The sequence below is a fragment of the Argiope bruennichi genome, chromosome 9, assembly GCF_947563725.1.
Source record: "Argiope bruennichi chromosome 9, qqArgBrue1.1, whole genome shotgun sequence".
NCBI lineage: Eukaryota > Metazoa > Arthropoda > Arachnida > Araneae > Araneidae > Argiope > Argiope bruennichi.
Genome location: NC_079159.1, coordinates 8,504,061 through 8,518,409, shown reverse-complemented (window position 1 = coordinate 8,518,409; position 14,349 = coordinate 8,504,061). Strand labels below are relative to the sequence as shown.

Here is a 14,349-nt window from a genome sequence, read left to right as displayed (position 1 = left end):
TTCGATTTTTGAAGGTGGAGAGGGAGAAAATTTTCTTATCTTTGAAAAAAAAACTCAAGTGTTCCAGTGTTTTAAAGTTCCTGCATTCGAATGATCTTAAGAACGAGAGGGTTATTCTAAATTATAAAGAATACTATAATATTTAAATGAATACTATAAATACTTGAAAACTTCCATTTCATTTGTATTTTGGCTGTTTTTTTCCAACTAATTAAAAGTGGGGGTTTTAAGAATATTTAAAGAGAGTGGCTATTCTCAAGAAGTCACTCTATCCGAGCATTCTCTTGTCACATTGTGCTATCTTGTATTAAACAGTAGCACTTGTCAAATGGTTCAATATGTTTGCTTATAGATATGAATCTTTTCTTAATTTTAGCGAATATTATTGGTTAATATACACCTTGATAGTCAACGACAATAGCTGTCTTATCGCTCAAATCGTATGAACCTCTGAGGAGAAAAGTAATAACATATTAATAACTGCAAATTACAGTTTTCAGAATAATTAAAAGACCACCTCTTCTGAGAAACTAATATTCTTAAATATCCAAATGAGATATCAATCTCGGTAATGTTATTACTCGGTTATAGTTTTTTTTAAACGCATGATACAAGGAATAACAAATGTTTTATATAAACAATTATATATATAAAAAAAATCCAATAACAAAATCTGGATTAGAAGAAATTTCATAAGTCACGATCTTGGAACATATTATGTTTTAAATTGATTCCTAAAACCATAGAGACAGTGCGGTATACTTTGGTTATAATTTCATTTTTCATTTACCACAATACCAATAGTAATAAAAAATTTAAATTTATAAATCATAAATATCTGGTATTCCTTTATATTAACTTCGTCGCATACAATGATGAGTATGACTCGCTCATCGAATGATTGAATTTTGAATTTTAATTCTGAAATTAAGTAAACGTATTAAGATATTCAAAATACAAAAATCATTTTAAAATGTTTCAATATCTCAAAAGCCCTTATATTATTATAGGAACAATAATAAAGGTTCCAAATAGAATGTGTCATCTAATTAAGAAGTTAAATACATTCTTGGGACAAGGAGTTTATAACAAATTTTAGGATAATCGAAGATTTTTTACCATAGATGAAAAGCAGAATTTTTTTATTATACTCCGGATTCAGTTTTTACTTTTAGCTGTTATTAAGCATAGTTTACGTCAAACTCTATTGAATTATGTGTAATGTAAAGCAAATCATCCGGTTAAGCAAAATATCAGTTTGTGAAGTCATCATAATACAATGCATAATGTCTACTATACTTGAGTACTTGAGAGTTAAGTCAGATGTAAATTCACAAACTTTTTTGATTACGGATTTTTATTGCGGGCGGGACATGTCAGTAGTTAAAGAATACAAAGATTGGTATTGTTACTAATCTATAATGTTGCTTCTTAGCATCGTTAGTTCCCTCATAGGAAAGAGCATTTTACGACCAGCTCTATTGGACGCTGATCGGATGCCGGATCAGGGACTTCCGGGATTGGCGACAAACTTGACGGTCATTTAGCAAATTTGGACAAATTTGGCGATTTGGTGACAAAATAGATGATACTAGTATCTTCAGGAATTTAGGCGATAGAGGCAATAGGAGTTTAGATATGCTTGATTGTTCCAGAACCTTCTCAGCCCTGCTCCTGAAACTATAAAAGGTGGGTAGCCCAAGCCGAAGAGAGTGTTGAGGTGTTTAGAGTCGCATAGCGAGTCAACGGTGAATGAGTTGGATCAGCCCAGCTAGCGCAAGCGTTGAGTAGAGCTCAAGTGATTGGTGAATTTAGATGTGTGCCGAATTATAGAAGCAGCATCGAGTAGTTTGTGGAGTAGCCAGTTATATAGTAATGAGTCGGCAGTTAAATACAGCTAAACCGAAAAAACAGTGGCGAAATGCAGGCGTTTGGAGAGACAATAGAGGATAGCTACGTAAATTCCCTCTTCCTGATGAGTTCTGTTTGGCCGCTTTGTGTGCTGTGATTGTTTTTAGCTAACGATTACTACTTGAGGGCTTCTGTTTGTATGTGTGCCGTTGTGTATTGCTTGTATGAGTCTCGGCTGTGTATTTGTTGTCTGTGTATTCATGTCTGCGGTTTGATAAAGTCGTTGTTTGTTATTAAGACCTGCTTACTATTTCACACCATACACCCCCTACAGAAAAACTTTTTGACCTTACGGAATTAATGGAGTAAGTTCCATAACAATATTCTATATAGAGAGAAATAAACTTATTGTAACAAAATGCATGCACATGGGTACAGATTCGATATTTCTCCTTGGGATTAAAAAGGTTTATGGTTTGTAGAACGAATATTGTACAATTATCTCTGTTTCTGTCCACGCCGCATATTCCAAAAGCATTTCCAAAAATCATCGGTAAAAATCTAAAGTGCAGTTTGTCCAAGAGATATAGTAAGATTATTTTACGAATGGTTGTATCAAAATTGTTGGGATGAAGCGAGCGGACTATTTTTCTCGCGTAGGAATATCTGTGTGACTACGCTTCTGGTGCTTCGTTCCGGCACCATTCCTCCCGCGAACAAGATGCTGTGTGCGCAATTGTAAATACCTGTGTTCTTTTCTTTTCCTTTTCTATGTCCAATAAATGTGCTGTCTTCAAAAACCATGCTGAGATTATTGAAAAGTAACAACAAAAATGTCAGTCACAGATCAGTACTCGCATATAAAGTTGAAAAGAGAGAAAAAAACCCAAAAGAAGTGTTAAAAATACGCTTTTATGAACAAAATAGAGCTTAGCAATTATTTTTCAGTAAAATTATTGAGACCAAAACCAAATTGTAAGAATATTATTAGGCACTGGCAGAAACACTGAAAGAAACTTGTAATTTCAGTTGCATTTATAACATCAGCCTTTAAAATTTAAAGGATATAAAGAATTCTTTTAACAAACAATATAATGCATAGTTCATTTTAGTTCCTAATACTATTTTTACGATTTTGTTTGGATTTTTATATTTTTGATTAAAATATGTTCAGCCTTATCATACATTGTTGAATTCATGATCTAAAGAACTTTATATTCATTATTTTTTAATTTTAATGTTTAATATCTTTCATAATTCATGACCAGGGGTATTATAGAATATTAATTTTTTTCAAACACAGTAACAAATGATACTTTTCATATTGAATAAAATTATAATTAATTATTAGAAAAATAGTGATGGCATTGCATTCATACTCGGAATAAACAATTGCAGGAATTTCAGAACTCTGGTGCATAAGAAAACGAAAAATTGATTCCAAAATGTCATCTTTATAAATATTAATTATGCTTTGGCTATTACAATAGTTAAGTTAAAGAAAGTTACCTTGTAATTAGAAAAAAGAAAGTGTGTAATAATGATATAAATTATTTTCTACCTATTCTAAAACTTAGTCTATTTCTGTAGTTTGAGATTGTGTATAACTTTCAATTTCGATTATTTTTTACAATTCTCTTAATATTGTGAATTGATTTTACAGGAGAACTAGAATCAAATATATCTAAAATTAGCAAAGCTCAAGCTTTAAATATAAATGTCGTTTCGGAGGATTTCATAAAAGATTTAAAAGAAGGATCTTCTTTTGTGCAAGCTGTTCAGAAGAATTTGCTATCTTCTGGGAATGATAGAGTAAGCAATTTTTATTTTCCCGCAAAAGAATCTTACACACAGAGAATGATTTTAATCCTTTAAAGCTGGATTTTCCAAATTAAATTTTTTAAAAATACCAATTTGTTCAATGCCTTAGTCAGAAAAGGGAAAAATAATTTAAAAAAAGTCATAGAACATATTTTACATATTTATTTCGAAAAAAAAAGCAGGTATTAATTCTTCTAGCAAAACAGGTTCTTGTTAAAAGTAATTATATTATAGTAAAAATAAGACACTCCCTATCTCAAAATTATTTTTATTTTTCGGAAAAATAAAATGCGTAAAATATTTATTTACGCATTTTTTTAACTTTGTTTAAAAATATGTCACTCGCTCAATACTGCAAAAAGAAAATGTCATATTATTTAAACAATTTTGACAGCTGACGTTTATTTTTTAAAGTTTTCTCAAAAGTATATTATGCAATAATAAAAAAAAACCATTGCAGGTGTACAATTCGATTTAAAAAATTTGATATCAAATTTGAAACTTATGGCATTTAAAGGTTAATCGTTAAAATATCAAACTTCTATATTTTGATGAAGATCTATTTTGTTGAAGATCTAAAATTTATTGAATTCAATCTGCCTGTCTGTAAAGACGAAGATTTAATAAATTAAATATTTAATTTATAACTTTTTTTTCAAAATTATAGATTATCAAACTAACCTCCTTTGGCGACTAGCTTATTCGCCTTGATTATTCACTTTTTTTTTAAGTTGTAAACGATTACAATGTTACATATTTCTTCATTTTTAAAAATCCATCTTGTAACTTAATCTACTGAAAAAAAGAATTCAATTGAATCAGTTAACTGCAAATTAGAAAGTGTATATATTATGAAATAAAAGCGTAAGTGAAAATCTTTACTGGAGAGTTAGTGATTGGCAAAAGCAAGCATTTGAATGTTTTGAGAGATGAATATGAATTCCACCATAGTGTTTCAAAACAGACTGTGTGTCAAACTGAATCAAACAATATTATTAAAATTGAGAGAAGAAATTATGCGGAAATGAAATTGATTTCATTAAATAGGGAATTCTTTTTTTACTCACATTCAAAGAAGCTCCCGCGGTCACAAATAGAGAAAGCCGCATTGGGCACGTGGAACTGTTGCATGTTTTGCATATTTCCTGCTTCTTAATTCATTGGACATTTTCCATTAAGGTCACTTCAAATGACTATTTATGAAGCCTTAAATAATTGGTTTATGAAACCTTATATTAATTGATTTATAGCGGTGTCCTAGACACACCCGGAGTTTAAGATGTAACTTTGAACACAATCTTTAATATCTTCATAATTTATTTTGTTTTTTATACGAGATGAATCATAGATAGGGAATGCTCAGAAAAGATATAGAAAAACCAATTATTTTTTATCTTGAGTATCTCTTTTCACTTTTTATTTTTATCTTGGACGATGGAATTCGAAACTTTGTAGCCTGCCAAAATTTTAGAAACAGAGGCCCATTTTTTGTTGCTTTCTCGTATACGAAATATAGAGAAAGTATTGGAATCGAGAACGTTTTGACGAATCTACACGTTTCAGACATTCTCCAGTTCGAAAAAACATTTTTAGCATTATGTCTGTCTGTAACAAAGAGAACTCAAAGATGTTTTGAGTTGAATGGGGGAAATTTGGTATATGAAAATCATTCAGTAGAAAAATTAATGTTTGTCCGAATATATACTAACACTATATCTACAAATTGAAGAGCTAGATGGATAACATGTGGTACATTTATTTAACATCTAAAACGCATTCGACTTAAACATACCTATCGCTTTTGGAATTCACATTCGGAACCAAATTCGTTAAGAGTTTGGCTTCACGTAGCACATGTATATAGACTCGATCATTCAAAAACGCAATAATCTAAATATATAAAATTTGGTAAGGGATTTTTTAAAATTAGAATTGTATTTCTACATCATATTTTGGTTTGAATAGACCGATTTTCGGGCTCTTATTTCTAAATGCCAGCGGTTGATCACCAAGAAACTCACCACGGATCAATATGCGAGAATGTTTTGGGGAAACCACTTCTGTTTATTTAAAGAGCTTAATAAATACTTTAGATCGCAGCATTTTGGTCTAGTTGAATCCACTCGCTCCCTAGGAAATTACTCTGCATTTTGTTAAGATATCGATATGGGTTCACATACATATCTATCCTAGGTCTCATTCTTTCGTGTCCATTACTGCAAATAATTCTCAGACACGTTTTCCAACAGTGAAGAATCTTATGACATACCGGCTGCAACAAGAAAATATTTTGATTCTAAGATAATGTGCTTCCACGCTTTGTAATATTGGCTGACGCATCGTCTATCCAATGAGTGATAAATTAGTCTTATATTCCTTATTTTTTTGCAACTACGTTATTGCGTCTTATTCTGTATGATTTCCGTTTCCAGTATTGTAGGAATCACAAAAATAGTGAAATTAAAAAATAGTAGCATCTCAGTACTTGCGCGAAATATCACACCATCTGTGGTCAGTAATTGATCATACACATACAGTACACTCCCAAGTATCCGGCCTAATGTGGCGGAAGGATTAGCCGGATAACAAAGAATGCCGGGTAAGAAGAAGCTCTATAAACTTAATTCTTTGTCCACTTAAAAACAGAAGACAAAGCTTTTATACTAAAACTCACTGTTATAATACGTATTTTCTCCCTTCTTATCGAATATTCATGGGTTTTTTTACTTTTATTCCACTTGCACTAACTTGTGCAACACACTAATTATCTATTGGTGCTCCATTTTTTTCCCCAATCCTCCACTATACTTTTTCCGACTCCTAATTCCAAAGCTACATTTTTTGCTGTTAATACAGAGTTTAATCAACTCCAGAGAGGATCATTTCTCCTTCATACTCACAACTTTTTCTCGTTTATCACTCATTTTGAAATCTTTACTGTGGTACACTTAAGAAAACATTAAGCATACCCTAAGAACAATTTACGAATCCTGTACTACTGTGCAGTTATAATCAAGAACAGCGGGCGGCAGCAATTGAGGTTCGTTACACAATGAAGAAGCAACAAAAAAACGAACTGCTCTTTCCTTGTCACAACTTGTATTTTGCACACGACACGTAGGAGGATCGTAGCTTACGTCAGCTTCCAATGCCCTGGCAATGTTACCAATGCAACGCCTTGCTTCTCTCATTTAATTACGATAAAAGAAAACTAGGCCACATAGTAAGGAAGCCGGATAGTGAAGAACCGTATACTCGGGAGTGAACGGTATTTCATCGGCTTTCAAAGATGGACGTATGTAATGGAGCCTTAATGGAAAATAAAGTATGACTCGACCCTGCGTCTGATTTTGTTTTTATGAAATAAATGAATTTTAAACATTTAATTTTCTTTTTTGTTATTGCCATTAAGTTGTAAAACGTGACTTTTATAGGATGGTTTTGTAATTATGCAGTGTGTCTCTGAATTCATGAACCACACTTTAACGGTAGGTATAATATTATGATGTAGGAAAAGAAAAGATTTTGCGTAAAAAACAAAAATGTTGAGAAAAAAAATGAAGAGAAAGTTCGTTGCTTACATAATATTACAATAAGTGCACAAATGTGTCCCCACTAATATCAATACACGCTTGGTAGTGTGTAACAAGTGTTTGACGCATTCTTTAGAAGATCCCATTATATTTCATGAACGATTGTAGCATCGACTGAAAGTTTTGAAGCGAGGTCCTCATGAGAGTCAATTGGAGTCTCCTAGAAACTGCATTTTCCCGCATTGTTTGTATTTACGTATATTTATCTATTCAGCCAACACTTCTCGTTTCCAATCCCATATCGTTACACGAGAGGTCTCCCCAGAACTTTCTCGCGTACTCTCTAATAAAGGTGTTAACCCAGAAAATGCAATCCATGGCACTGGCGTACAATAATTGCGAAATATCAACCTTTGGTGTGGATTTACAATTTTTATCGAGTGTATTATGGCATCACTGGCGAATTTTTTTGGTGAGTAATCCGTGACATGCGGCTAATAGTACCCAAAAATCGAAATTATGTTTTAAACGCCATTTTTTTCCAACCGATCGAAACAAAAAATATAACGCAAAACTATATTTGTAATCATAAAATAACATACCAAATTTGATATATTTAATTCAATGCGTTTTTGAATGATCGCGTTTGCATGTCTCTGAAAGTACAAGCTCACAAACAATCAACACTTTCTTGCATTTGGTTCAAAATTTGATTCATGGTTACAAAATGAAAGTTAAATCTGTGTACCTAATTTCCTCTATCTAGCTGTCTTATTTTTGTAGTTATGGTGTTAACCTATATTCGAACAGTCGGACTTCCTCTGAATAGATTTTGCTCAAAATTTGCTAGATATTTACACATTTGATTTGAAAACTGCATACTAAATTTCAGCCATCTAGCTCAAACACATTTTCCAAAAATGAGTTTTACGAACTCATGGAGGTCTAAAACATGGTGATTCGTCAAAATTTCGAGTTCGAATTTTTTGATGATTACTGTGTTTTATACGACGCATACAAGAAAGTGAAAAAATGATTCCTTTTATGTCAACATTTTACCCTGAGTTCATGGAAATTCTATAAAATTACAGATTCGTTGAATTTTGAATGTTCGTTGAATCCTTAATTTACTAGAAAATATTTTGGTGTAAATATTATTATTAATTACAGTTACAGAATGTTTTACACAGGAATACATTATATGTCTCACTGTATATTATATACTCAAAGAAATGTTTTATGATCTACTGAATATTTACATATTATCATGACAAAAAAAAATATTCCATGACTTTTAACCTCATAAATTGAATATATTTTCATTTTTAAGAAGCACAACTATTTTGTTTCATCGTTACATATTATCCTGGCGATTAGAGTGGTATTGACTTCTAATGATATGGCGGATAGTTATATACTGTTCACTTTTTAATAACCAAAAATTAAAAAGTGAACTTTCAAGTTTGTTTCTAAACATTCACAAAAATTTTAAAATGATTCAAAAATGCTTCAGAAGAACTGTATGAAAAATGTGAAGTAACTTATAAAAATAATTTATTATAAATTTATTCTGTAAATTGTATTACTTTAACGTATAAATTATTTTTGTATTTTTCTCTTTTATTTAAATAGATAATGTTCTTAATTTCTTTAGTTATACTGTCGCTCGTGGTAACAATAAAAAGACTTTTTATGAAACCAACTTATTTAAAATTTTGCTAGATCTTAAAATAATATTTGCCCCTTGACATATGAATTTGCTTATCTCTCTAATTTAATGATATATTCTATTTGAGACATTAATTATTATTTCAATTCCAATATTAATATAAGAGCATTTTAAATACTGAAGCATTTTTAAGAGGTTTTTGCATTTTAAATTTATACTTTCACTTAATTTCACATTTAAAAATTCTGTATTTCGACGATGCGAGTCGGACTCTTTATTATAGGCAAAGAGGTTAGATAGATAAAATAATTTTTATTTTTTTTTATTTTTTTATTAGAGTTATTTCTCCGATAGATAAAAGTAATTTTCTTATAAAATATATATAAAAAAGAATATCTTTTAGCATGTTTGTAATGCTTTTTGATGTATTTGAAAACGATTACCTTAAAAATTAACAAAATTTATGATTCGAAGTTGATTTCAGGTTTAGTTTAGTTTAGTTAGTTATATTAACGTCCCGTTTTAAAGCAACACTAGGGCTATTTTGGGACGGACTTCGTAATTTTGAACCACGTTCAGATGATGAGAACGACACCTGAGTTGCCACGCCCCTCTCCAAACTTCCGTACCACATCGGCGGGAGAGCAAGTTGATTTCAGAATCTAGAACGGGAATACGTTTATAGCATTTGATGTTTAAATTTTTTATAGTTAATTTTGTAATTTAATCTAAATCTCATTATCTTTTCACAGCCTGCTAAAAAATTTGGATCGAATCTAGATCAAGGAAAACAGAAATCAGAAGGTATATTTTTAATCATTTATGCTAATTGCTAGATTTATAAACCTGATTTTTTCTTCAAGAAAAATTTTATTTTTCTCATTATATAGAATAGAAAATATTTTTTTTTCACACTTTTAACATAGAAATTTTTTTTTCTTCTGAAGATTTGCCTAAAAAAGCGACGGTTACTGTTAAAGGAGCTGCAGCAGTTGATATAGAAAGTGGTATGACCTTTAAACTTATATTTTCTTTAGAAAATACATATATATAACATATGCATGTTATATCTAACATATTATATGCTTGTTATATGTTTTATATACATGTTTTTTTTTCCTTCAGAAAATGGATATGCTTGTCTTCTAATGCAAATAATGCTTTCAGCTATAGTAGGCCCAAAGATAATAATTGATAAATAAAGATTCGCCTTGGGATAGCCTGGTTAGTAAGGCGTTGATTTTACATTCTTAGGGTTGTGAGTTCGAACCCCGCAGGCCGTTGTCCCTAGGTATACATGGTAACTGGTGCACGTATAAATCTGTCGTAGCCACAAATCCCTCCAAGTCGAGACAATACCACAACAGTAATCGTTTACCAATTCAGGTTTAAATTACGATCTGTGGGTGAGTGAATGAAGTCCGCCGCGTGAAAAGGGCTGTGATGCATGAGTAGCTAAGGCGTACTCTTGGCCCTAGATAGCGCTACTGAAACAAGAGACGCTTAAAATCGCGAACTTCGTCAGCTGGCTTGTCTATGGCAAGTGCCATAAGCAACAATAATAACAACAAATATAAGTTCTTAGTTTGTAACACTGCTCAAAATGCTTTCGAAAACATTTAATATTATAATACGTCAAGACGAATTCTACGGCGGAGAAGAAAAGAAAAAAAAAAAAAGAATATACTTGTTCCCTTTTTAGTTTAAAGAAAAATAAGATCCTCGTCTGTTTTGACCATTCTGGTTATCTAGTGATCTTATATTTGGATATTCTGAATTAAATACATTTAAACTATTAAAAGGCTTTACAAGAGTAGTTAACTTTAAGCAGTTGGTGAAAGCCATAGTCGTATGAAAAACATAATTGTGCTACTCATTTAAGATATAACTGTACATTATCTTGCTGTTTGGTATTTCCGATAGGAGAAAGAAGGACATCTTGGGTAATAAAGGGTGTCCCAAAATTAATGCAAGATTTGAATTTGCCACTATTCGTGCAATAAAGTATTGACAACCCTATTAAAAAAAACTGTTTGACAGCTAATAGTTAAGGATTAGTAAAAATGGAGCGTTACACGATAGAACAACATGTTAACGCAAGATTTGAATTAAATAAAAAACACGATTCTTTAAATTGCTATATTTTTATTGAATTGTAAATTACACATGATAGGGTTATGTATGGAATAACACTTAGAGAAAGTGGCCTCCACAGCTTTGCTGGCACATACGTACGCTTTTGTCGAAATTTTCCCTTTTGCAAATTTGAATCTTGCGGAAATTTTAGGGTAACCTTTAGAATGGGAAGTTGTTGCAAGAAAGAGCAGTTTCCTTGGAATCTCATTACTGTTAATGAGGTTGATGAATGGTCCATCGCCAAAAGCAGAATAAACTGCCTTTTGAAGCCCCACAAATGAAACTTTTGTAATGGGATATTTTTTCCTGTGATTCCCATTTCCCTTATTACTACCTAAAAATATTTAGGATCATGCATGAACACCAATGAATCACTGTAAACTTTTATGCTACTTTTTAGTTTGGGCGTATGCACGTGGACAAGATTCACACATAGAAGCACAAAAATACGGATACGTATATTAAAATAATGAAATTAACATATCTTGGCTCCTATGGTTTCTATCGCCAAAACTCTTAAAGATTCAAGTATTATTTATTTTGTCGCCAAATTCGTCTCCAAATGGTCGTCACATTTATCGCCAAGTCTGGCATCCGATCAGCATCCAATAGAACTGATCGTAAAAGGTCTTTCTTACAATGGAACTATTCGTGCTGGGAAACAACATGACGGATTCGCAAGAATGTTTTTTCATTGAATGGTTTTTATTAACGATTACACTGTGATATAATGTCGCGTTGTTTTTTCTTTTCAAAATGCACAATGGATGTAATAATTTTCATTCACTAGAATTCAAATAGCCTGTTTTTATTTTCTAGTGTGGGTGGAGGAGGGGGGAAGTTGGCTTAAGTTGCCGAGTCGCTTTTGTTCACAAGTTGCTTGTATCTTTCTGAAACATCTTTAAATTCGTTATATTTCACTTTTTTTATCGAAAGTCTGCATTGTTTTCATCACAAAAGAGTGTCATGCACTTATTTTTCTAGGACTTCAGCAGACTTGTCAAGTGTATCAGAAGGAAGGAGAAGTCTACAGTACAGTGCTTGCGTATGTTGATGCCTCAGAAGGCAAAAATTCTTTTTATAAACTTCAGATTTTGCAATCGTATTCTGGATCAAGGTGAGTAACTATTACTAGTATTATGAATATCATGAAATTTTGGCATCGTGACAAAGCACGTTCTTCAATTCATCGCTAAAATTTCTCAAAACGGTATCAATATTAAAAGAGCGGGATTGGTCTCCCCAAAACTTTCTCGCAGGCTCTCTAATAAACTTGTCATTTTAAAGAAAGCCTTACATGGCAACGACGTACATTATTTACGAAATATTTTTTGGTATGAATTTAGAATTTATACCGAATCTGTCATGTTATCCTTGGCGAGTTATTTGGCTATGAACCCTTGCAATGCGTTGATAGCATTTAAAAATAGAATTTATGTTTTAGATACGTTTTCCCCAAAAATTCTCATATCAAATTTGATATATTTGACTTTGCATTTTTGAATGACCGCTTTTACTTATTTCTGAAAGAACAGACCGACACACAGTCAACCCTTAGTGGGATTTAGCTCAAAATTTCATAGGTGTCAACACTATTGGTGTTAAATCTGTGTCCCGAATTTTATCTATCCAGCCCTCTTCGTTTTGTAATTATCGTGCGAACTTATATTCAAAAACCTGAACAGATGGACTTCTTCTGAACATATTTTATTCAAAATTGTATAGATATCTGCAAACTTGGTGTAAATACCGTATACCAAATGGCAACCGTTCAACCCAAAGCGTTTTTGAATGATCGTTGTCACAGATAGACAGACTGACGGATATTTTCCAAAAATGTATTTTTCGAACTCAAGGAGGTCTAAAATGTGGAGATTCGTCAAAATTAAGAGTTCGAATTTTTTTAACGATTACTATATTTTCTCTATACCGCGTATACCAGAAAGTGATACTGTCTGTCAGTAGTGTAGTTATTGTCCATCAGTACCATTAATGCGTGGCATGGCATCGTTGAAGAAGATAAATCAGAGGATGAAAGATGTCGGTTTTTTTTTCTTCTTTAGTTGCGCTTTTAAATAGCATTGCTTAAAAACTGTCTGGCAGATTCCACTTTAATAATGAACTAATTGCCTTCGGAGACCGGCTGTTCGCTAAATGTATAAATCTGATTCATTAGCCTGGTTATGTCAACTAACTTTGATAATTCACATTTTATCACAACAAAAGTTCCGTTTAAAATTAAACTTAAGTAATAATCACAGAGCATTCTTGCTTTTTAAAATCTTTCAAGAAAGCAATCTACTCCCATCTGCAGAAGCAAAATCATATTGCTCTTTATTTGCTATATACCTACTCCAAATGTGTTTAACCAATCAAATTAAATCACACTTCCTCAGTATCACAAGTTCTTGGCTCATGGATATTTCTCTTGATATTCTAAAAAAATGAACTGAAAGTTGCCATGATATTTAATACCATTTATATTGGACTGCAAATTGAATAATTATTACGTAAGATTTGAAGCATTTAAAAACCCCATACTTCAAATAAATTTACAATAAATGTAGAGTTTTGTTAGTCATGTGACATGGCACATTATTATGAGCTGCAGTACTGCCATTAGTCTGGCACTACCCATGGTACTGCAAACATCGTGAAATTTGTCAGTTGATGTTTGTTTTTTTCTTTCATTGACTGTTCTCAATTTTTCGATCGTGATTATCTCTGAACTATGAACTTTATATATTAAGTGTCCCCTCAGAAAGAAATTCAATAGAATTGAGATCCAAAGAACGGGGAGGAAATTCACTGCTCCTTCTTCGTCTTATGATGTTATTTGATTAGAATTCCAGAGATTAGAATTCAAGATTGGAATTCTAATCCTTTTCTTTAAATTGATACACGAACATTAACTAATGAATTTATTACAATATTTATTTTAGTATATTATTTTATGATAATTTGTTATTATTTTTATTAATCATTATTTAAGCTGCATTATGGCACCTTGATGCATATTATTACTTAGTAATATATATGTGTTAGTCTGAGTGTATATATATTTGTGGAATATTTTGTGTGTTTCAAATTATGTAATTCCTATTATAATTTTCAAATTAATTCTCTCTTATGATGAGCTAATTTTTTATGCTTATTCTTATAACATATATGCGTATGATTTTAATGAGACACATGGAAACAATGTGCTTATGCAGTGAACAACCTGCTTATTTTTTACACTTGCGTAGCTCGTTATTGTAGAAAAATATCTTGAAAGTTATTTAGACTCACTTTTTAGCCTCGTTTTTAAGGAAATTGTTAAAAGAATTCGCACTTTCT

The 14,349-nt window shown here is 31.6% G+C and overlaps 1 protein-coding gene across 2 annotated transcripts in view; it reads left to right on the top strand.

Annotated features, from left to right (window-relative positions):
- Positions 1 to 14,349, top strand: part of LOC129983696 (poly [ADP-ribose] polymerase 1-like) — a 71,774-nt gene that overhangs the window by 29,859 nt on the left and 27,566 nt on the right. For both annotated transcript variants that reach the window (XM_056093282.1, XM_056093281.1), the window contains 4 exons: positions 3,515 to 3,663; positions 9,627 to 9,678; positions 9,822 to 9,881; positions 11,995 to 12,127. In XM_056093282.1, the coding sequence (XP_055949257.1) occupies positions 3,515 to 3,663; positions 9,627 to 9,678; positions 9,822 to 9,881; positions 11,995 to 12,127 (394 nt within the window). The remainder of the gene's footprint in view (positions 1 to 3,514; positions 3,664 to 9,626; positions 9,679 to 9,821; positions 9,882 to 11,994; positions 12,128 to 14,349) is intronic.